The 24,076-nt window shown below is 40.0% G+C and overlaps 1 protein-coding gene across 1 annotated transcript in view; it reads left to right on the top strand.

Annotated features, from left to right (window-relative positions):
- The first annotated feature begins 2,595 nt into the window (after positions 1-2,595).
- actn2b (actinin, alpha 2b) overlaps positions 2,596-24,076 on the top strand; it is a 37,262-nt gene continuing 15,781 nt past the window's right edge. Inside the window, exons 1-12 of the mRNA XM_017707852.2 lie at positions 2,596-2,892; positions 11,409-11,523; positions 11,723-11,842; positions 12,104-12,190; positions 13,196-13,283; positions 13,880-13,958; positions 18,182-18,263; positions 19,755-19,840; positions 19,933-20,025; positions 20,836-21,066; positions 21,632-21,779; positions 23,170-23,320. Of these exons, the coding sequence (XP_017563341.1) occupies positions 2,767-2,892; positions 11,409-11,523; positions 11,723-11,842; positions 12,104-12,190; positions 13,196-13,283; positions 13,880-13,958; positions 18,182-18,263; positions 19,755-19,840; positions 19,933-20,025; positions 20,836-21,066; positions 21,632-21,779; positions 23,170-23,320 (1,406 nt within the window). The 5' untranslated portion in view covers positions 2,596-2,766. The remainder of the gene's footprint in view (positions 2,893-11,408; positions 11,524-11,722; positions 11,843-12,103; positions 12,191-13,195; positions 13,284-13,879; positions 13,959-18,181; positions 18,264-19,754; positions 19,841-19,932; positions 20,026-20,835; positions 21,067-21,631; positions 21,780-23,169; positions 23,321-24,076) is intronic.

Genomic DNA, 24,076 nt, shown 5'->3' on the forward strand with positions numbered 1-24,076 from the left:
CTATGAGGTCCCAGGTAGGGGGGGGGGTCAAGCAGCATCAAGAGAGAAATGGCTTATACACCCATCAGGCATAACATGATGACCACCTCCTTGTTTCTACACTCATTGTCCATTTTATCAGCTCCACTTACTATCTAGGTGCACTTTGTAGATCTACAGTTACAGACTATAGTCCATCTGTTTCTCTACGTACTTTGTTGGCCCCCTTTTACCCTATTCTTCAGTGGTCAGGACCCCCATGGACCCTCACAGAGCAGGTACTATTTGAGTGGTGGATGTTTTGCACACAGAGGAGTTAGACCTCCACATTTAACCCATCCGTGCAGTGAAACACCCACATAAATCCACACTTGTGAACACACACACTAGGGGGCAGTGAGCACGTGTGCCTGGAGTGGTAGACAGCCCCTATCCACGGCCCCCAGGGGAGTAATTGGGGGTTAGGTGTCTTGCTCAAGGGCACGTCAGTCACATACTGACAGCTGAATTGATCGAACTGGTGATTTTCTGGTCACAAGGCTGGCTCCCTTACCTCCAATCCACGACTTCCCTTCTCCAACAGCTTCTTTAACTTCTGTAATTTCTCCAGCTTCTCTGAATTTTCCACTTTTCCAGCTTCTACCCCTTCACTAACTTCTCAAATTTCTCCAACTTCTACACCAGGGGTCTTTAATTAAAATTCAGTAAGGTCCAGTTAGAGAAAACGTCCTCAAGCAAAGGTCCGGAACATCATATTGTCTAATCTGCATCATGATTCAGTGCCATATACTGTTTACTGAAGTAGCCTAGTAGTTATATCAATATCTTATACAGTCAACAACTCACTGTCAAATCAAATAAAGTACCTCAGTAACATTTCAACAATATTTATTGTCAGTTTTCTTTTTTTAGATCACGCCATGTGAAATAACTTCTCTCTGACTCACTTTCCTCTCTGACTGCTGTTTCTCGCCTTGTCCCTCCCCTGTGTGTGCATCACTCATTGGAGTCTCAGTGCTCATCGAATGCACAGATCTGATTGGCTGAATGTGTGATATTTACACATATTTGATTGGTCTGTGAGGCTCCCGGGCCGCTAAAGCTACAGTAAAGGTTTTAAAAGTTACGCCAATCAAAATAGGACCATCACATCAAAATGAAATAACTCTCCATATTTATTGGTCCAGATCGACATAGGGCAGTGTCTGGTGGTCTGCCTATTAGTGACCTCTGTTCTACACCTTCCTTTACTTCTTGGCTTCTCCCACTTCTGTAACATCTCCAAAAAACTAATTTCTTTACTTTTCCAGTATCTTCAGCTTCTCCCAATTCTCTTACTACCCCAACATAGCCTCTCCAACTTCTATGAATAATCAAATTTCAGCAACTCGCCCTTAACTTATTTCAAAATCTGGTGACCGCTGCAATTTTATGTTGCTGCTAAAATATTTCACTGAGCTTTTAAAAATATATCCACTTAAGATGAGGGACCTGTGAGGGTCCGGGGGGGGCATGTAGCCTCAGGAAAGAAATGGCTAGCATGTTAAATTTTGTGTAACCGGGTTGTAGAACCAGGGAAAAGGGAAAGAAAAAAAATTGTTCTGTATTTATTAAGTTAATATTATAATAAGTGATAATAAATGTATTTGCTAAAATGTATAGTGCAATTTATGATATCAACAAAACGGTACAGACAGAGGTCATGTTGAGGTCAGCTCTGTGTTCATTGACTAACAGTAGCGCCCTCTTGTGTCTCTGTTAAGCAACTTCTGTTTCACCTGACGTCAAGCTTGCAACAACAGCAGAACCCTTTTTATAGAACCATTTCATGGTGTTTCTGTCTAGGATTCATTTCACCCTGCGAAGAACCTTTTAAGCCTGAAATGGTTCTACATTCTTAAAAAACACGGTTCTTAAAGGCTTGTTTAGTAAAGACAGTGGTTCTGAAAAGAACCACGAACACTCAAAGAACCATTTGCATGACTAAAGTGCTCCTTGCATCGTGAAAGGGTTCTTCAGATTGATGGAAAAAGGTTCGGTATAGCACCAAAAAAAGGTTCTTCCATCGTTACAAACTTGACGTCATTACCATAACAGAATCCTTTTCACAAAGGTTCTGTATAGAACTGCAAGCAACACATTCTCCAGCTGAAGAACCATTTCACCGTGCAAAGAGCCTTTGGTTCCTTTAGTGTTCATGGTTTCTGTATAGAACCATTATCTTCACTTAAAGCCCTGAAGAACCATTTTATTTAGAATAAGTGTATTTAGTGTATTTAGAATAGATGGTTCTAAATACTGTTACTACGTTACTAATAAGTTATTACACAAAGAAAATGGCTATGGATATAGTGCCTGATGTCTTGGAGCATTTGACATCAAACCACTCTGAATTCTTCTGTTTACATCTGAATTTCCAAATTTTGGTGGAATTCCCCTTTAATAAGTGGGTCCAAACGCCCTCTAGTGGCAGACAGATAAACAACCCTGATTACTAATAGCAAGAAAGCAAGACGTCAGTGACGGTGGGGGGGGAGTGCGCCTGTGGGTCACGTGGCCAACCGGTACAAATTGACAGCGTGCGCTTGTCGCTGTGCGGTTGCGGTGGAGAGAGAGAGAGAGAGAGAGAGAGAGAGAGAGAGAGAGAGAGAGAGAGAGAGAGAGAGAGAGACGGATAAAGAGTGTTAAAGGGGGGGAAGAAGCGAACGTCTGGCAGTCTGAAGACCCTCAGAGCAGCGAGCAGTGACGGAGCTAAAGGTAGCGTCTAGAAGTCTCCCTGAGCTCGAGATGACTCAGATAGAGAACATGCTGCCGTACGACAACGGCTACGACCAGGACGAGTACATGATGCAGGAGGAGGAGTGGGACAGAGACCTGCTGCTGGACCCGGCCTGGGAGAAACAGCAGCGCAAGGTACCACCAGCACCGCACAGGGGCCTCAGAGAGACCCACGTACTGCAGAACAGCAGAGGCAGCGGCCCTGCTGACCCCTCCAACTTGGCTCCTCCAACTTCTCTAATTCCTTCAGCTTACTGAGCTCCTCCGCCTTATCTAGCCCCTCCAAGTTGGCTCCTCCAACTTATTTAGATCATTCAAATTTTCTAACTCTAACTCCTCCACCTTACCTCCAGCTTATCTCGCTCCCCCTATGTAGCTCCACCAACTTCTCTAGCTCCTTCAACTTAACTCCTCCACATTCTCTAACTCCTCCAACTTACTGAGCTCCTTCACCTCGTCTAGGTCCTTCAACTTAGCTCCGCCAGCTTCTCTAGCTGCTCCAACTTGGCTCATCCAACTTCTCTAGCTCCTCCAATTTGGCTCCTCCGGCTTCTCTAGCTCCCTCAACCTAGCTCCTTCGACTTCTCTAGCTCCTCCAGTTTATTTTGCTCCTCCAACATAGCTACTCCAATTTCCTTTGCTTCAACTACCTACTCTGAATCCTCCAAATGCTCTAGCGCCTCCAGTTATCTAGCTCCTTCAACTTTATTGAGCTCCTCCAACTTCTCTAGTTCCTCCAACTAGTTCTAAGGTCCTTTGATTTCTCTTGCTCTTCCAACTTAGCTACTCCAATTTCATTCCCTTCTTTTCCAACTTCTTTGTGTTTTCTTACTTGTCTAACATCTCTAATTCTAAATTCTTTAGCTTCTCCAGTGTTCCTACTCCAGCATCTTTGGCTTTTCTAATCTCTGATTTTTGATTAAAAAAAAAACACATTTCAAGATATCTCCAACTTCATCTTCTCCAGCTTCTGTAACATCTCCAACATATCTTCAGCTCCTCCAAGTTGTAGACTTGCTCCATCATCTTTTCATGTTCTAGCTTATCCAATATTTTGAACTTTTGAAAGTTCTCCAACTTCAGCGAATAATGAAATTTCAGCAAATTTTTCAACTTCTTCAACTTTTCTCACTTCAACTTCTGACAGGTTTGCTGACTATAGATCTCAGTTTTAGCTTGCTGCTGTAGAGTCAAACACTTTAAGGCCTGCTTCAGTAACGCTGAAATATGCATCATTTCACCTTATACATCATTTTATATTTCTTAGAAAGATGACCACTGAGGAAATAATAATAATAATAATAATGTTACATTTATATAGCGCCTTTCACAAACCCAAGGTCACTTCACATAGCTTGGGGGGAAAACCTCAAAAACGTGTATTAAAGAGAAAAGTCTTCACGTCAGATTTAAAAGAGGAAAAAGAAGAGCCGGGACTGAGGAAGAGAATTCCAGAGTTTGGGGGCCATAATTAAGAGTCATTTCACAATAAACGTGGGAAATAAAATGATCAGTCGTGGCAAACGTGTGGATTTGTCTGTCCGGATTCATTCTCTGTGGACGTACAGAGAGTAAAGGAATCTAACCTAAGATATACACTCCAGCCACTTTATTAGGTACAGTTGCTTGTTAACCCAAATAGCTAATCCGCCAATCACATGGCCACAGCTCAATGCATTTAGGCGTGTAGAGGTGGTCAAGACAACGTGCTGAAGTGCAGACCGAGCATCAGAATGGGGAAGAAAGGGGATTTAAGTGGATTTGAACGTGGCGTGGTTGTTGGTGCCAGACGGGCTGGTCTGAGTATTTCAGAAACTGCTCATCTACTGGGATTTTCACACACAACCATCTCTAGGGCTTACAGAGAACGGTCCGAAAAAGAGGAAATATCCAGTGAGCGGCAGTTGTGTGGACGAAAATGCCTTGTTGATGTGAGAGGTCAGAGCAGAATGGGCAGACTGGTTCCAGATGATAGAAAGGCAACAGGAACTCAAATAAACCAAAATCTCTGAGGAACGTTTCCAAAACCTTGTTGAAAGTGTGCCACGAAACATTAAGGCAGTTCTGAAGGCAAAAGGGGGTCCAACCTTTTACTAGCACCTAATGTACCTAATAAAGTGGCAGATGAGTGTAAACCCACATTTAGATCGACAGGTGGCTAAATCTCTAATTGTCCAGTGTCTGAAACTGCACTGTCTCCGCTACAGGGGCAGCATTTTAGTGATAATGGATTTAACGATAGATTCGTCTGACACCAGAAGGCTGGTGAAGTGTATTGTGAACTGTGCTGCAGCTTTAGGTGTATCGTCATTATGTTCTTTTATACGTTTATAGTTAGTTAATGCTACAGTATCTGGTTTTGAGGCTAAAGGCTAACAATAGCCCAGCGGCTCTCTGAGACTGATACGCCTGGAATGCGCGACTGTCAACAGATGCTGCTAACGCATGACGACGGTCCCTGGGATTAGAATGGATGCTGCGGCTAATTTTAACTCCAGGGACCAAAAGGCACCGTGTTGGGTTAATCCGATGTCCTTGGTGTGGAATTCTTTTGTTTGATGAAAAAGAAAGGAGGAAAGAAAGAGAAGAAGAAAGAAAGGGAAACAATGTCCTGAGTTGACAATTTTTTGGACATAACTCCAGCAAAGTCTCAAGCCATTATCTCTTTAACAGATTCAGTTGGGAAAAAAAAGAACTCATAGCTATTTTTAATGTTAGGATCACGTTTCCAAGATTTGGTGGAATGCTCTGTCTCATAAGCACACATAAACACGGAATAATATATCAATAAGGGACCAGCCCACTTGAGGTTTCATGCTTTTCCTAGGCCTACAATTCGTCAGCGGGGGTCAAACCTGTGACTCTTTGAGTCATAGCAAGGCTTTCTCTTTATGGCATGATCAGTGTGCAAATGTCAAGTGACATATTTGTTGATAGTGAACATTTTGATGATTTTTTTTCATTGAAATCACATCCTCTACACGTAAGAAACTTGGCATTTTTCTGAACAACTGTTTTCTGACAAGTGCACAATTTCTATTTATTTGCTGAATTTAACATATGAGGTGCCAAAACTTTTGCACAGGCCACTGCATTAAAACCAGTCATACACAAAAGTTTGAACACCCCAGTCAAATTTTTTGTTGATTATTTTTAAGTGAAAAGTACTGAAATATGACACTTTCCTGCAGAATTTAAAATACAGTCCCTATTTATTTGCTGACTTTAACATATTTAAAATAAAGTGTAAAATGTGTCGTAACTTTTTCATAGGCCAGATTTCTTCCCAATATGTTAAACTCAAATAAACAGTAATTTTGTATTTGTATTTTGTATTTGCAGACGTGTGTTCTGAAGAGAATGTGTTCACTGGTTTTCACTTAGAAAATCAACAGAACATGGAATATGATGTGCCCAATACGGGGCACCCAAACTTTATATGTTATGCTAGAGTTTTGCTGATTTCAATATGCAGTACCTGAGCTGGTAAGGTGTTCAGAACGATGTAACTGAATGCCTTTTGAAAGCGTGTCGCTCCGGACTAGGCCTGTCATGATTAACTTTTTAGCTGAATATTAATTGCCATGTAAGTAATTATGATTAACAACTTAAAGGTCTTTTTCGTCCATGGTATGCGACTATTATGAGCCTAAAGTGGCCGCCTAGTAGCCACAAACATATCGCTGCTGTCGGAAGAAAACCTTGTTTCTCCATTTTTGACGTTTTTCAGTTTTTGTCATAATTTGAAAATGTCTGTTGCCCTTTACATTGTGTGTACATTTCATGATGAATGGACCAAAAGAAATGGCCCAAAATAACTTGGAAAAAAGTCTGATTCCATTGACTTACATTCAAAGTAAAGTCAGTTTTTTCCTTCTCCTGTAAAGTTACCGTTTCAGAGATATGAGGTTTTCTTTCGACAACAGCGATACATACATAGACTCTATGTATTCGGCCCATTGCTGCAGTACCTCAGTGCTTCGCCATATTCGTCTGGACAAAACTGGCCTGTAACCAAATACAAGTAAACGAAGGAGCTTGATTTTTCTGGATAAAAAGCACTGTAGCGTTTACATTTCTCAACAAATTTCAGTGAGTCCTTTTATATTCAAGGATTTATGGTCTACATGGAGTACAAAAAAAGTTTTGTCTCCAGTTTCTTCAAATCTTGATAGTTGTAACTTTTGCTAGACTCTTCAGAGAGGAGCGTGTATCATCGTTAGACTCACATGAGCTGAACTACTAATGGTGGAAAATAATTCATTTTCATAAGGAACTGTAAAACTCACATTTCTCAAGCATGGATTTGGACTTGAAAATCTCATGTACAGGCAATTTAGTTTATATGATTTCTAATAAAGTCTCCATAGCTAGCACTGTCACTAACATTAGCTATTAAAAGTCTAACACTGGTGAGCAACTAGTTAGCTCTCAACATAATGTTAGAACAGCCAAATATAACCAAAAACATGACTGGGAAAGCTAACAACTGTGGAAAATAATCATGGTCAGCTTCAATAGTTGAGAGGCTAATGGAGCTTAATGGTTTAACAGCTGACCAATGGCTGGTTCTAAATGCATTTGATGGTTTCCTAATAGAATCTAAAGGTGTTCTACAGGAAACTAATGTCTCAATTGGAAACCATTAAGCCAATTCACTTGAGAAAGCAAAACCATTAGGTTTTAATCCTGGTTTTTCAGCATGTGATTATGTAAAAACCAAGACAGGCCTATTCCTGGCACCATGAACCTTCAGTGGTATTTCATGTTGGAGACTTTAAGGCATAAAAAACTGAACTTTAGACCTAGTAATAAGGTCTCTGGGAGTGTGCAAGCATAATTGAGTGAGGACAGTTATAGGCATGCGGATCTGACCCCTTACCCAAAGCTCACTTGCCTGCTAAGAGTTTAAGATTAGCTAAGGGCAGGCTGTCAGGTTTGCCAGTGGGACGTTATGATCGTGGAAACCTGAACCCATTCAAAACCCAGAATACATATCAATTGTGGGTGTTTTAAGGATCTAACAAGCAGTGCTGTCTTCAGAACGGTGTACACAGAGCTTGAGATCTATATTTGGAAGCACAGAACATGAATTTTTATGACTGACATAGCACACAGTAGCACTTTCTAGCACTTTCTGTTAGCCAACATTGCGATTTAAACAAGATTGTCCGCAGTTTAATGGGCCAAACTGGCATTTTAAATGTTTAAATGTTAAATGAATTGACTATTTAAGGAACAAAGAATCAAACAAAGTGCTCCAGCAAAAGTAAGAGGCAAGTTTTTTGCAGAGTAAGTCATGCGTATGCTATGACATTTCAGTACAGGAGTAGCAGCAGCATTCAAACACAGTCCGAGTGCAGCTAGCTGCCTCGCCTTGTTTACCTCAGAAAACACAGACCAGCCAATTGAAAAAAAAATAGCTTGTTGGCAATTTTGCGTTTTTGCGCAAAAATCTACTGCTACAAACTGTTTATGCAATTTGTGTCGAAGTAGGGAAAAATCCACAGACGCCTCCATGAAAGTGAGTGTAGTTAGCAACAGGCTAGCTAAAGTTAGTAATCTGAGAGGCAACTCTGGCGCTCATGTGTTTACCTTCTCAAAAACGTATGGCCAACTGTGTCTTTTGTGAAAGGAGGCAGCAAATGGTACTGCAATCCCGTTTGAATGTAGAGAAGATGCTTTTTTTTACTGTTGATGGTGTGAGCAGCCATGTTGATATGACATTGTATGCTAAGAACAACAGAAGAACTCCAGAATTCCCACTTAAGGGGGTGTTTTCTTTGGCTTTCCTCAGACGGAGGTCAGAAATTCCAAACTTTGGTTGCACACAGTGTAAGCTTCCATCATTTGTTAGCTACATTAGCCTCGCAGTCAAGAAACAAGCTGCTTTTTACACAGAGCATTTTGCACATACTGTTAGCCTTCCGCTATTCTCGCCAGCTCTTCTGTCCTTATCTCAGTATATCCCTCTAGTGCTGTCACATCACACCAGCCAGACCACCCCCGCGTCTCTAAACCCGCACACTCTCCACGGATGAATGAAATTCTTTCCCATCCAATCAGTCACAGCTAGCTTCCATATACTGCCCCCACTCCCATCACCTGAGGCTCGCATCCCCAGGTTCTCTTATCAAAGCAGACCCAGCAGAGTGGGCTAAATTTACCCCCTTACTTTGACAGGAATGTGCTCTGGACTGGACTACTGAGCTTTGATGTGCACAGCGATGACTTCACCAGGTTCAGAGCTGCTTCACTGGCTTTAAACACAAGCTCTCTTACGTTCGTATCTCATACAGCTCAGACCTTCATGTTACAGAGAGGAGCTCAGTAAGAACGCAGGTTGGAGGCCTCAGTGTTTTACACAGAAACGGCCTCATCCTTTTTGCCAATTAGCTGTGTTGGATAAATAGCAGAAAAGAAGCTAAATAATAGCTGTAGGCTAAATGGGAGAATTTCAACACGTTTTACGAGATTACTGCGTTAAGAAGGTGCTTTTTTATTCTTGATCTCTCCTTAAACAGTCTGTCAATCTAGCTGATCAAATAAATAATAAATTAATAAATAAATAAGTTGGGCATGTAAACCAACAGAAGATGTAAGGTTGTCGGCTAACATGTCACATAAGCTAGCATGTTCCTGGGTGTTGCCAAAGTAGTCCCAGGCATCAGTCAGAGGGAAGTCGGCTCGTGATTTACAGCCAGAGCTTTCCCTTTTGTCTTTATGGCCGTCTTTATTGGAGTATGACCAGGCCTAGTGTTTGCTTTGGAGAGATGACATCAGTGGCTGGACAGATGGAGTGGTTTCCATACTCTCATACTTTAAAGCACTTCAGTCAGCTAACACTTCATTCAACCACAGTAGGAAGGTTCTTAGCAGCCCCCACTGCTAAATTATCATGCTGAATTATGGCTGGTCTTGCTTAAAACGTGTCATAAAAACATTGCCAGTGACATGAAATGAAAAATGAAAGCCTCTGTATGTTTAGAGTGTTAAGTTGTAGAGAATTTGAATTTCTTCACAGTGGTGGTGATGGGAACCAGGGGTCACGACGTCCACAACACAAATATAGCCATTTTATGTAGTATCCAAAACACCAGCGAATCTACATGTGTCTTCTGAGTTTTAATATGAAACGATGATGATGGTAAAATAGTGGTGAATCCGAAAAAATACATTTTCTTTTTAGCCTTACATTGCCCTACATGTACAAACCCAATTTCAGATTTGTGAAATGCAAATAGAAACAGCAAGCAGTGATTTGTAAATCCATGTTAACCCAGTATTTAAATTAAACAGTAGAAAATAAGCTTGTGTTTTATCCTATCAACTTATTGATAAGATCTTAAACAGGTGATACAGTCATGCTTGGGTGTGAAAGGAGCATCCAGGAAAGAGATCTTTTTGAGCAAGAATAGGTGGATGCTTAACACTTTGCCAAAAATCCAGCAGTTTAAAAATAATGTTTCTTTAAAGTGATTGCAAAGATTTGTTTCTAAATTTGTATTTCACCATATAGAAATGGTGAAATACAAAGGGAAAATGATAACGAATGCCCAGACCCCTCAGACAGCACTACATTAAAACGGCATGTTTCTGTGATGGACATCATCACATGGGCTCAGGAATGTTTTGACAAACCATTGTCAGTAAACATTGATCATCACTGCGTCCACAAATACAAGTTAAGACCGTACTATGTCGTACTTTGTACTGTACTTTGTACAGTGTGCAGTGGAGCCATATGTCAGAAACACTGCCGACTTCTCTGGGCTCGAGCTCCTCTAAAATGGACTGATGCACAGTGGAAATGTACAGGTCTTATGAGTTAGCCTTTCAGATTATTTATGGAAATAAAGGACGTTGTGTTCTCCAGAACAGAAAAGAAAAGGATCACCCAGAGGGTAAAGTTGAAAATGGTGTGAGATGGTGTTTGTGGGTAACATGCACATCTGTGAAGGCACCATTAATGCTGAACACATTTTGGAGCAAAGTTTGCTTCCTTCTAGACTACGTCTTTTTCAGGGATGTCCATGTATTCTTGACATTAAATCCAAATAAACTGGGCTACTTATACTCTCTTCGTAATCAAACATGCAGTTGGGAAGTCGCTTTAAAGTGCTGACGATATCCATAATATGCACAGAAAAGTATATTTTGATCACAGTATTACAGTATCACAATTTATTTATCACAATAACAATAAATATTGTCATACCATTTTCAATTGAATACAGGTCAAACAGGTCTACAATACAGGTCTAACCACTGCTTTCTGTTATTGCTTTGCATTTCACATGCTGTCAGAACTTTTTTTAGAATTGAGTTTGTATGTGTGAACTACATTTTAGTAAATGTAGCATATCGCTGTTGTTGGAAGAAATCCTCGTATCTCTATTTTTGTCATTTTTCAGTTTTTGACATAATTGGAAAATACCTGTTGTCTTTTACATTGTGTGTAAATTTCATGAAGAATGGACCAAAAGAAACGTCCCAAAATTACTTGGAAGAAAATCTGGTTCCGTTGAATTACATTAAAAGTAAAGCAGATTTTTTTCTTCTCCTGTAAAGTTACCATTTTGGAGATACGAGGTTTTCTTCTGACACCAACGATATGTATGTACATGTTTGAGACTCTGTCTTCGTCCTAGACGTTTACTGCGTGGTGTAACTCCCATCTACGAAAGGCTGGCGTTCAGATTGAGAACATCGAGGAAGACTTCAGAAACGGCCTCAAACTCATGCTGCTGCTCGAGGTCATCTCAGGTAAATAAATACATTTCAGGTAAAAAAACATAATGTATTACTCCTGTTTGCAGATGTTAATATCATAATAGATAAAGGTTTTCTAGTAGAAGAGTATCAGTTTAAGATACCAATAGCTTATATAGTCTTTTTTGCTGAACTGTGTGGTTGCCATGCTGTATCAAGTCATTGCTTTGTTTCTGAAACCTTTCCCAAACAGGGGAGAGGTTATCCAAGCCTGACAGAGGTAAAATGCGATTTCACAAGATTGCCAATGTCAACAAAGCTCTCGATTTCATCACCAGCAAAGGAGTCAAGCTTGTTTCAATCGGAGCTGAAGGTATGCTATCAGGTCACCATCTTTGGCGGATATGTCTGATGTTCTCAGTTTCAGTAGTAGAGAGCACATGACATTTAAGTGTTCTATATGACCCTGAGTCCTTGCACTTCTGTCCAGAATGATTTACTCATTGTTTTGTTCAGGAAAATGAATGCTGTTCTTATCAAGAGAATTCTGTGCTTATTGCTGTCCTTATTAGTGTTGTAGACATTGCGTTCTTGATCTGATTGCTTGACTGTGTTTTCATGTCTGTCTCTGTAGAAATTGTGGATGGGAATGTTAAGATGACTCTTGGAATGATCTGGACCATCATCCTCCGATTTGCGATCCAAGACATCTCAGTGGAAGGTATAAAAGCAATCATATGTAGGTTATTGATAACCGTTCAATGTTCCAACTGACTGTCAGAGGCACAGTGGCTCCTTTTTGTGATCTTACAAGACTTGAGATGGTTTTCCCAGACTAGCACCTGCCAAGATAATGGATTAGATTTAGTTTATTTTTGCATTTTTGTCACATTCAGTTGCTTTAAACAAATTTTAATAAAAGACAAAGACAACCTGAATAAACAGAAAATACATCAATTTTTTCCATCCATTTTCTAAGCTGCTTCTCCGTCAGGGTAGCGGGAGGGGGGGTGCTGGAGCCTAACCCAGCAGTCTTCGGGCGGAAGGCAGGATACACCCTGGACAGATCGCAAGTCCATCGCAGGGCATTATTATTCTTTTTAATAATTAAATTTTTTATAATTATTTTTTTTTACAGCCAAAGTAAATCTAAAATATTTTATTGGGCAAAATAGTAAGAACATAACTTAACGATATATGGATAAATGTGTCAATAGTTCTAAGTGCAGCCATACAGGCCCAGCAAAAACAGTTCTAAATGTAATTTCACGTCTAAATATCTACAAGTTGTTATCTTTCTCAGAAGCTCTTTATATGGGTTTCCTGTTATGTGATGCAGAGCATTTGAATATATGTACAAGGGAATATTATGTAGGGATGCATCGATATTGGAATTCTGGGCCGTGTACACATGTCCTGATGCTGATAAATAAACGTTTACAAAATTTAGAAATTGAGCATAGATTCGACCTAAATTTGCATTATGGAGAAATGCCCAGTGTCACCTAAACATTCAGTTTTTCTGGAGAAAAATGAACACATCATCGCATATCAGACTGAAGTTTCGGTCAGATCAAGCAATTATACAGATAAGCATATGATTCTGATATCATGTTGCATCACTAATGATCTGGAAACTCTATTGAGGTTTTTCTTGACCGGTACTGGTGAAGTTAAAAAGGTAAAAATCCAAAGAATGTTAATTTGCAATGCCATGTTTTTCTAGAAACCTCTGCTAAAGAAGGCCTGCTGTTGTGGTGCCAGAGGAAGACCGCCCCCTACAGGAATGTCAATGTACAGAACTTCCATGTCAGGTAAGGCTCACTTTGATCGTTTTGGGAATGTGGTAGCTTATGTAGTAGCCTTTTTGTCTGAATTGCATCCTTGGATTAGCTGAATGATCTGCCAGCTTGAGATGGGCGATATGACAAAACGGTTATATCATGATACTTCAGAAAGGTTTCATGATACGTGATGCATCATGATATCTGTTTTTTCTGAAAAAAAACAAAGGAATGCCGTATTTAAAAAATTCTATCAAAAACTAAATACTAAGATTTGTATTAAATGTTTCACATATGGCACTAAATCTAATTAAACAGGACCAATAATGCTCTTTGCCATCCAAAATTCAGCTATGTTTTTAGTACCGATGATATCCACAGTATGCTCAGAAAAGCATAATTTGATGTCACCACAATAATGATAAATATTGCCATATTGCCCAGCCCTATTATACTGTACATTTATTGTACCAGCCTTACAACAACTGAAATTTACATGATATTGATGAAATATGTATAGCAACAAAATGATTGTGATTACTAGAAATATAGTTAAGATATTGGAATAAAATGTCGGCACTTTATTTGACCTTGAACGTGACTCTAATGTCCTCTTTGCGGTGAAGCTGGAAGGACGGCCTAGCGTTCTGCGCCCTCATACACAGGCACAGGCCTGACCTCATCGACTACGCCAAACTCAACAAGGTCTCGCGTGTGACCCCTTGTCTTTAACATCACTGCGTCTCAGAATTCATAATATTGCATCACCCCTTTCAGTGTGTGTGTGGTGTGGCTTGTGATAATCGCTGTTGTGTCCTAACTTAGTGCACGGACACTAACTCAGGGGTTCTTAACCTGGCGGGTCGGGGCCCCTTGGTAGGAACCTGGTCCCATGGGGCTCAACAGAGTTGAGAGATACACTGATCATGCCTAACATTATGACCACCTCCTAGTTCCTACACTCATTGTCCATTTCATCAGCTCCACTTACTGTATAGGTGACCTTTGTAGCTCTACAGTTACAGACTGTAGTTCATCTGTTTCTCTGATACTTTGTTAGCCCCCTTTTACCCTGTTCTTCAGTGGTCAGGACCCCCATGGACACTCACAGGGCATGTTCTATTTGGGTGTAATGGATCATTCTTAGCACTGAAGTAACACTGATGTGGTGGTGGTTGTGTGTTAGTGTGTGTTGTGCTGGTACAAGTGGATCAGACAGAGCAGTGCTGCTGAGGTTTTTAAGCTTGTTACTGAAGGATGTGCTTGATCGAGCGTTTGGTTTAATTGACCGCTTGACTGCTTGGTTTGTGGCAAAGTCCGGTAAGTGAGCAGACTTAATATTTGATTATTTTGCTGTAATTTCTTTAATATGTATACTGGTGAGTGGGGCGAGGGTGGCAAAGAGGGGACTGTGAAATATATGAAACCCCTAAAATGGGTCGCACTGTGACTGAGTCGCACTAAAACAGGTTAAGAATCCCTGAACTACCTTTCTGATCCACCCAAACTTCCACACAACCTTGGTTCCTGCTTCTGTTTTTTAACATGTGTGGAGGGATTTAACAGTTTAATACCAATTTAACTCCTATCCTGCATGCGTAAGCCGAGGTTATATAGAACCTATTTTGAACAACACATATACAACACATTCTCCATTTTTACAACAAAAAGGGTTCTTCTGTTGTTACGCCATCAAACCTGTAACTATAGAAGACCTTTTATGGTGCTATATAGGGTCCTATAGAGCACAGGTTCAATATAGAACCATACAAAACACATTCACATCACTTCTGAAGAACTCTTTCATGATGCGAATAACCCTTTAATCATGCAAAGGATTCTTTGAGTGTAAATGGTTCTATCTAGAACCATTTGGTTTACTAAAGAACCCTCAAAGAACCATCTTTTTTAAAAGTGTAGCAGGGAGGCCTTCGGTCCCTTCATTCACAGATTCACAGACGGAAGTGATCAACTTAGAATCTGAATAGGTTCAGGGTTTTAGTGGATGTTTGTATGTCTGGACTGTGGTTCTAGAAGGCCAGAGGCTGCTTTGTAGTAGTTTGAAGTTGTTTAGATAGTCTTTAAAATTAAATTGTCTTTAAACTGTCTTACTTTGCTCAGGATAGTAGAGATAGAGATACCTCCAGATTTCCATTTCTTTTTCAAACAAGTCTTGCCATTTGGTAGTCTTGGGTCATCATTACAAATGTTGGAATTGAATCCAACTTCACAGGTTTTAAATAATGAGTAGAAAAGCTGAAAAAGAAGAAAAGCTAAGAAAAACGTAGATGTGTTCAGAATGATGAAAGAAGGTATAGAAGATGCTAATAATAAAGTACAATACTACTAAAAAGTATATAGTAAAATTATTTGTAATGCCTCAAAAGTGGAGGTCAGAATCTCAAGGCAGTCACACTTGCAGTATATTATTTATCATTGGATAACATTATTGTTGTATGTTAAGTAAAACCTATTACTATGACAAGTGATTCTAAATGTTTAAATCATGTTGTACATGATGAACTATAACTAGTTTATGAATAGCAGTGGTGGACAAAGTAGAAAGATCTTGTGTACTTGAGTTAAAGTAGAAACCCAAGGTAAAATATTACTCCAGTAAAAGTAGAAGTTCCTTCCTTTAGACCTCCACTTAAGTAAAAGTACTAAAGTATTTGCCTTCATGTGTACTTAAGTATCGAAAGTAAAAGTACTAAACGATTCATTAACTCAATGCAAGTTTAAGTTTAAGAAAAACTGGCTTTAAACTCAGGATCACAGATGAGCTCCTTTACTATGTTGATCTGTAGGCGTCTGTTCATAAACATAAACCAGCCCAAACTATTTTACTATAAAATGAAATGGTGTTTGTAGAAATTCAGAAAAAAGCCGCGTCAGTCTCGACTGCATATGTGGACATATTTCTATATTGTGCTCTATTTACACAAAGTTAGGTTAGTTCATCATTTATGTTGAACAGACTCTCCCAAAGTTTTACGCTGCTGCGCTGACGTTGAACCGTGTGCTGCACTGGGTCGGTATGACCAACAGGTCAAAACCAGCTCTAAACAAAGTGACCGCTGTGCCCTGATTGGTGGTCTGGCTTTGCACTTCTTTCGTTTTGACATGTTACCTTTTTATACACACAGAAACCAAAAGGAACGACAGATTTCAAAAATGTAGCGGAGTAAAAAGTCAGATATTAGACTCTGAAATGTAGTGGAGTGAAAGGAAAAAGTCGCCCAAAATGAAAAACAGTACAGATACACAAAAAACTACTTAAGTACCGTAACTAATTACATTTACTTAGTTAAAGTATAATAATACATTACATTTACTTAGTTACTGTCCACCACTGATGATTAGTGAGGTGTGCACTGGCAGGTTTTGATGTATCAGTGTGGTGTTCCTGGTGATGAAAGTGTGGATTTGATTGGGTTAGTGACACTGACAGATAGAATAACAGTTCATTGGACTTTTCCCTGAAGACAATGTGGAGACTGTCAGTAATGTGGACCCAGAATAGCACACAGGAATGCAGCCACAAGCACTCCAGTTGTGCCTTCTGATAAACCAGCAGCAGGAATTCTGCCTTTGCTCCAGCGCCATGCCCAGCAAATCTCTGTTAGTCATCTAAAGACTGGACCTCTACCTCTCTGAGCTAAAGCCTCCATCAGTGTTCTGGAGAACATATTGCTCTTTGTTCTGTTTAAGGTGCTGGTTTGTGGTTGGTAATGCAGCATGTTGACAAAAATGAGGCCATCATTGGTTTATTTGGACAGAATTTACATTCATTTTCATAATTTTTTTTTTCATAAAATCTGATAAATGTGATCACACTGGTCAGCTTATACACTGTAAAAAATTTGGAGGTTATATCTTAAAATGTGTTCAAACTGCCTTAAAAATTTGAGTTATTTCAATCATCAGTCTAATTTTTTTCAGCTTTCCTGCTAATTATTTCCAGCTTGTGAAGTTGCTCAGTACTATTTCCTGTGCATTTTTCAGAAGCAGCTTGATTTTCCCCTCTCTCTCAAAGAAGAAAGCTTTGTATGCTGTTTATCGGACAGTTTTGGCGTCTACCAGGTCTTCCAGGTGGTTGTTAGGAGTCGCATTTTATCCGTAGCTTTTAATGAACCTCTGGAAACCCCTGTTTTCTCAGTCATTTGGCTGACAGGTAAATGAATGAATGCATTGTACAGCAGCAATGCCATATAGAGCCAGTGTGTGTTGATGTTGGTGAGTTTAGACTGGATCTTTGTGACCTGGTGGGTGGAGCTGGACGCTTGCCAGGGATTTAATTGGGCACTGAAGTTTGAGGATTTATTTAGAATGGCCGGGTCGGTCGGTTTAGCGGAGTGCACAGAATGGCGTGGCATGTACACAGACACACACGTCCACACAGATCCCTCATCCCTCTCAGCTGTTGTGGTTGGCTCCAGGTAAGCTGGTAAGGGGTAATCCTGAGGTTTTTAGCTCGGGCTTGGTGCCCTCGGGTTAGGCATGGGCCATCAGGAAGCCCCTGGGCTCTCTGGATCTGCTGCAGCTGACCGCTTCCCACTCTGTAGCTTTTTATTGTCACACAGAGAACAATACGTGCTGACCCCAGTGCCCCACAACACACACACACACACACACACACACACACACACACAGGTGCAGTCACTCAGTATAGACACACGTAAGTCAGACACATGGAGCTACTTTGGATCAGTGGCTTTAGATCAGTGGTGTCAATTTAAGGCCGGAGAATGTCTTATTATGGCTGGCAAATTTACTACTTGGCCAATAATACTTGGTTTTAACAACTACTGATGAATTAATTGTCATTTTTTTAACAATTATTGATAAAGAAATCTGTCAGATTGGTAAGACCTGTGCTGTAGCCATCTGCTAATTAGACTGTATTCGTTTTGTTGTCATTTCTGCAGGATGATGCTCTTGGCAATCTGAATCTGGCGTTTGACATCGCTGAGAAGCATCTCGACATCCCTAAAATGCTGGATGCAGAAGGTGAGACTTTATTGCCTCTGTAAAGTAAATATTACCATCTCTAATTTGGAATATTACAGTTAGATGGCAGGGACACAAATGAAAAACCTATAACCATTGCTACATCTGTTGTGAACATGCTTACCCACATCCTACAATAGTGCTACAGTATCCCTGGAGTGAGATTTTCCCATTTAAACACTTGGAAAACCCCCTTCTGATGAGGTATCTTGATTCTTCAGATGAAAGCTAAAGTTAGGAAGCTGCCTGGCTCACTTGATACCTTTACTTACCTCAGTTTGGCTCCTTTCCTCTGACTGAAAGAAGTACAAACGTCTTCCGCATCCATTTTTTGCTGAGTAGAGAGAGAATTATTGTTTTTGATTTTGTTCAACAGCCAAGGCAAGCGATAGGCAAACACTAGCTTTGTTATGTTTGTAAGCTTGTAGTTCAGTATCTAGGGATTTTCAATGATTGTATGATGTTCCCTAAAATGGAGGCTGAAGGTGAGAATTGAGTGCCTCTAAAAGTAAATATTACCATCTCTAATTTGAGGAACTTGTCTTTTACTTCTGGCATAACAAAACTCTTTGGCCTATGCAAAGTGTAAAATAATAATGTAATGATGATGATGATAATAATAAAAATAATAATAATAATAACCATCATCGTCATCTTTATTTGTATAACACCTTTCATACATTTAAAATACAGCTCAAAGTGCACAACAGTACAAAAACAGTAAAGAACAGTTAAAAAAAACAGTGAAAAAAGCAATAACAGGAAGATATATAAATAATAATAATAAAAGTATAGTCTGCAAATCACATATGACTGTAATGTGTATATATATATATATACATATATATCGCTGTTGTCGGAAGAAAAACCTTGTATCTCCATTTTTGACGTTTTTGAGTTTTTGACATAATTTGAAAACACCTTTTCAAATTATTACATTGAAAGTAGAGTGTGTTTTTTTGTTCTCCTGTAAAGTTACCATTATTTTGGAGATATGAGGTTTTCTTCCGACATAATATATATATATATATATATATATATTCCAATAATTTCTTGGAATTTAAATGAATAGTACTTGAATATTTCATTTATACATGTATGAATACATGATTTGTTTAATTCTTTATTGCAAATTACACATGCCCAGTTCAACACTGTAATAAATTAACTTATACTATAAGTTATAAGTTATACTTATACTATATATAACACTGTAATAAATTATAAGTGTGTTATTTAGATATCCAAGCTATTTAGATAGCTATTTAGATAGCTTTGATAGCTGAATTTTCGAGTAGCCAGTAATGTAGCGTAGCTCCTTTTACTTTCCAGTCTTTGATGAGGGCTTTGTGGCTCGAACGATGGAGTTCAATAATAACCCAGTGCTCTCCTCTCCTCTCCTCTCCTCTCCTCTCCTCTCCTGTACTCTTCTCTACTCTTCTCTCCTCTCCTCTCCTCTCCTCTCCTCTCCTCTCCTCTTCTCTTCTCTAGACATCGTGAACACCCCGAAACCCGATGAGAGAGCCATAATGACCTATGTGTCCTGCTTCTACCATGCTTTTGCTGGAGCAGAGCAGGTATGTTGAGAGTGTGTGCCCAGTGTGACTGTACATCAGTCAGCATACAACTGAATCCTCTGTGATTCCCCCGTCTCTCTCTCTCTCTCCAGGCTGAGACAGCTGCTAACAGGATCTGTAAAATATTGGGGGTGAATCAGGAGAATGAGAAACTGATGGAGGAGTATGAGAGACTGGCCTCTGAGGTACACACACCTACATTTTGCCTGTGCACTACATGTTCAGAAGAAAAAGGTCCTTTAGGGCTGGACGATATAGCCAAAAATCACAGTATTTATCCTTATCATTCAGTATCAGTAATGGTCAAAAATAGTTAAATGCATTTTTCATTCTGAGAAATCCAAAGATTTGCTTTTGTTATTTCTTATTGCTTATCTGTGTTTCATTTAATGTAAGGAAGTGGAGTCACATTGCATCTGGTGTTGCCACATTCTTTAAATCACAGAATTTTAAACTCTTTATAGTTTAACACAGAAAAGAGCTAGATGAAGCTCACTCAGCAGTCCTGTTGGGTGCTGCTGTGAGTGAATGGCTAGACATCTACCAAGTTCAAGCCTTTGCTGGTAATACCTGAGTGAGGAGCAGAACGGCATGATTTTATCAAAAATATGTGAAATGTGGGATCACAAGTGGCATAATCTTCAAAGCATTGATGGGATATTGTGACTTGGAACCCCCAAAATGGAACAGGCCATCTGTGGCCAAGAGTCCAAGAGACTGCCTTTGCTCTCTCTGGTTGGGTAGGATGGTCCTCCCTCTCCCACCATCACTCAGTGAGATGCTAGCTAACATGGTCATCTGTTAGGGTTCTCCTATAAGCGTGTTGAGCTGTACATAGATGTTGCATTAGTGGCATTTTGAACTCAGACTTGGAGGAAACATCTGCTAGTCTTCACCCTCACAGCTTCCTATGATGGGGGACACCTAGTGAGCAGGTGGAAATGACCAACACATTTATTTGCTACTCAGGCATAATGTACTTCTCTTTTGCCCAGCTGTTGGAGTGGATCAGGCGTACCACCCCGTGGCTGGAGAACCGTGTGTCGGAGAAGACCATGGCGCTGATGCAGCGTAAGCTGGAGGACTTTCGTGATTACCGCCGCATGCACAAACCGCCCAAAGTGCAGGAGAAGTGCCAGCTGGAGATCAACTTCAACACCCTGCAGACCAAACTGCGCATCAGTAACAGGCCTGCGTTCATGCCTTCTGAGGGCAAGATGGTGTCGGTGAGACACTCACACACACACACACACACACACACACACACACACACACATATATATATATATATATATATATATATATATACACACAAAACACACACCACACACACACAAAACACACACACACCACAATAAAAACACATAACCACACACCCACACACACCCACACACAAAACACACAAAATACAAACAAGAAAAAGTCTACAGTATTAAATAACCTGTTGATTGTCAGTGTAGGACAGTGAATGGTGTACATAACCATGTACATGAGTTCCAGTGAATGTATATTGCTGTTGTTGTTTTGATAACAAAACCTTGTATCTCCAAAATGGTAACTTTATGGGAGAAGGAAAAAGCCTTCTCTACTTTACATGTAAGTCAATGGAACCAGACTTATTTCCAAGTCATTTTGTACCATTCCTTTTGGTCCATTCATCATGAAACTTGCACACTATGTAAAGAACAAGAGGCATTTTCAAATTATGTCAACAACTGAAAAACGACAAAAATGGAGATATGAGGTTTTGTTCTGACAACAGCGATATGCTTGTTTGTATGTTGTGTATAGGATATAGCGAGTGCGTGGCAGGGTCTGGAGCAGGCGGAGAAGGGTTACGAGGAGTGGCTGCTGACGGAGATCCGCAAGCTTCAGAGAGTCGACCACCTGGCTGAGAAATTCCGTCAAAAAGCCACCAGCCACGAGACCTGGGCCTCAGGTCAGTAAACCAATGCCCAGTGTTGGTCTGTGTGTGTGTTTGTGTCTCTGTGTGTGTGTGTGTATATGTGTAATAGGCCTTTGCCCACTGACACAGAAAAGAGCCCCCAGTAACAGTAATCATTTACTGCCGGTTTTAAAACTTGCTGTTTGTTTACTGATTTATTTCATGCTAACTATAACAATATTCTAATATTCTTACAAATAAACAAAACTTTTATGCATGTTGGCTGAAATAATTTACTGCAGTAATACCACATTTATTATGTCTAGCATAGATAAGATTGTCCTGTAAACACAGCTGTTGAGCTGAGCTAGTTGAATTCATTCAGGGGAGGCAGATATCATGCCTGTACCAATAGCCACCTGTATGGTTGCATGTATGTTTTTTGACATCATCACACCACAGTGTCAGCCTTCACACATCAAACAGGACGTATTCAAATCTCTGGGAAAAACACAAGTAAAATCGTGTCTCAGCTCTCGTTTATCAGGGGAAATGTGCCGTTTCAAACAAAACGACTTTAGAGGAGAAGGCAGCAGGCATCAGACGTTCACATTTCAATTCTTACTAGAATACAGTTTTGGAGCCAAATTAAACATGACATCACGCTACACCCGCAACTTTTACTGGCCTGACGCTTATTATGTTCTTTTATTTCACAAACATTAAGAGTCAGCTCACATGCTTTCAACGTATCTGTTCTCACATCCACTTTAGTGTTAGGACTTGTCTCAGAATGACCTGACAAAGCATGCTGCAATTTATTATTTATTATTTTTCTTTACAAACCTTCCCACTCTGCATGCTTCTGGTATAACTTTTGACTACAGTTATCTTCCACACCGTTACGCAAACAAGAGAAGTCTGTGACCAGCAGGTTTCACATGAAAGTGGTCAGTCACGGACAATATCCACAAAAAAAAGAAACGCATATTGAAATGTAATCTATCACGATAATGATAAACATCCGTTGAAAAAGAAATACCTAAAAAAACACTGGGTACACCTTGACTTCACAGTACTGTCTTATTTTCATTGTGAACTTTCAATGAACTGATGAAGTGATTTGCTAACGGCATCAAGAGCAACTAATTAGTGCTGACATCACAGCGAGGTTAAATGAGTAGCTTTTGCTTTATTTTCAAAGTAGGGCTTTTATCAGTTGGGACTTTTACTAATAAAAACAGTAAGATCAAAACAGCTTCCTAGTGATTACGTTATGAGTGCCATGCGATTGTGTGTTAAGTTATTGCAAGCCAACGAAGAAAACAAGCTCTTTTTTTTATAAAAGTTTTCAGAAGGTAGGTGTCCCCAAACTTTTGACACAGCAGGTACATGTGCTGTGTTTTGTCTTGTTCAGGCTTTCCTTTATATTCATGTGTAACAGGTAAAGAGGAGATTTTGACCCAGAAGGACTACGAATCTGCCTCCTTAATGGAGATTCGAGCGTTGCTGCGGAAACATGAGGCGTTTGAGAGCGACCTGTCAGCTCATCAGGACAGAGTGGAGCAAATAGCTGCCATCGCACAGGAACTCAAGTATGACCCTAACACTTCTCTGCCCACATCTTGCTCTGTTCTGTCACATGTGCATAAAGCCTGCTTCGGTGTCATTGTTCTTATTTTGCAGTGTCATTCGTTTTTTGTTGCCATTATAATGAACTGAGATTGCGATTAGATAAAATGAGCTAACTAGATAAGTGGGGTCGGTTACTATTAACTGTTTAGTGGTAGGGATGCATCATGATATCAGAATCATAGCAATATCGCCAGATGTTTGCTTTTAAAAATCTGCATTAGACTGATGTTTACTAGGCATGCACTGAAATTTCCGCCACCAAAACATTTAAGTCAAAAACCGGAAGTGCGGATTTTGATCATTTTCGGCCACAATGTTTTGATGGCTGATGTTTCAGTGAATCTGTCTGATGCGAGAAAGAAAAAAGGTTGGAATTTTTTGGACAAAAAGATTAAATATGACTACAGCGAAGAATCAAAATGTAACACTTAACAAATTATTTGAATCATAATAAAAATGTGAATAACATTTTTTTTCGCTCTCCTGTGCCAGTCAGAAAGCAGATTTGATTAATAACAATCGCCTCAGCATCCGCTGACCCCGCTCTGTCTTTTTACGTGACCACTTCATGGCTGACCACTTCATGGTTGAGTTGCTGTCGTTTCCAATCGCTTCCACTTTGTTATAGTCCCGCTGACAGTCGACTGTGGAATTTTTAGTAGTGAGGAAATTTCAGGACTGGACTTGTTGCCCAGGTGGCGTCTGATCACGGTACC

The sequence above is a fragment of the Pygocentrus nattereri genome, chromosome 10 (genome assembly GCF_015220715.1).
Source record: "Pygocentrus nattereri isolate fPygNat1 chromosome 10, fPygNat1.pri, whole genome shotgun sequence".
NCBI classification, from domain to species: Eukaryota; Metazoa; Chordata; class Actinopteri; order Characiformes; family Serrasalmidae; genus Pygocentrus; species Pygocentrus nattereri.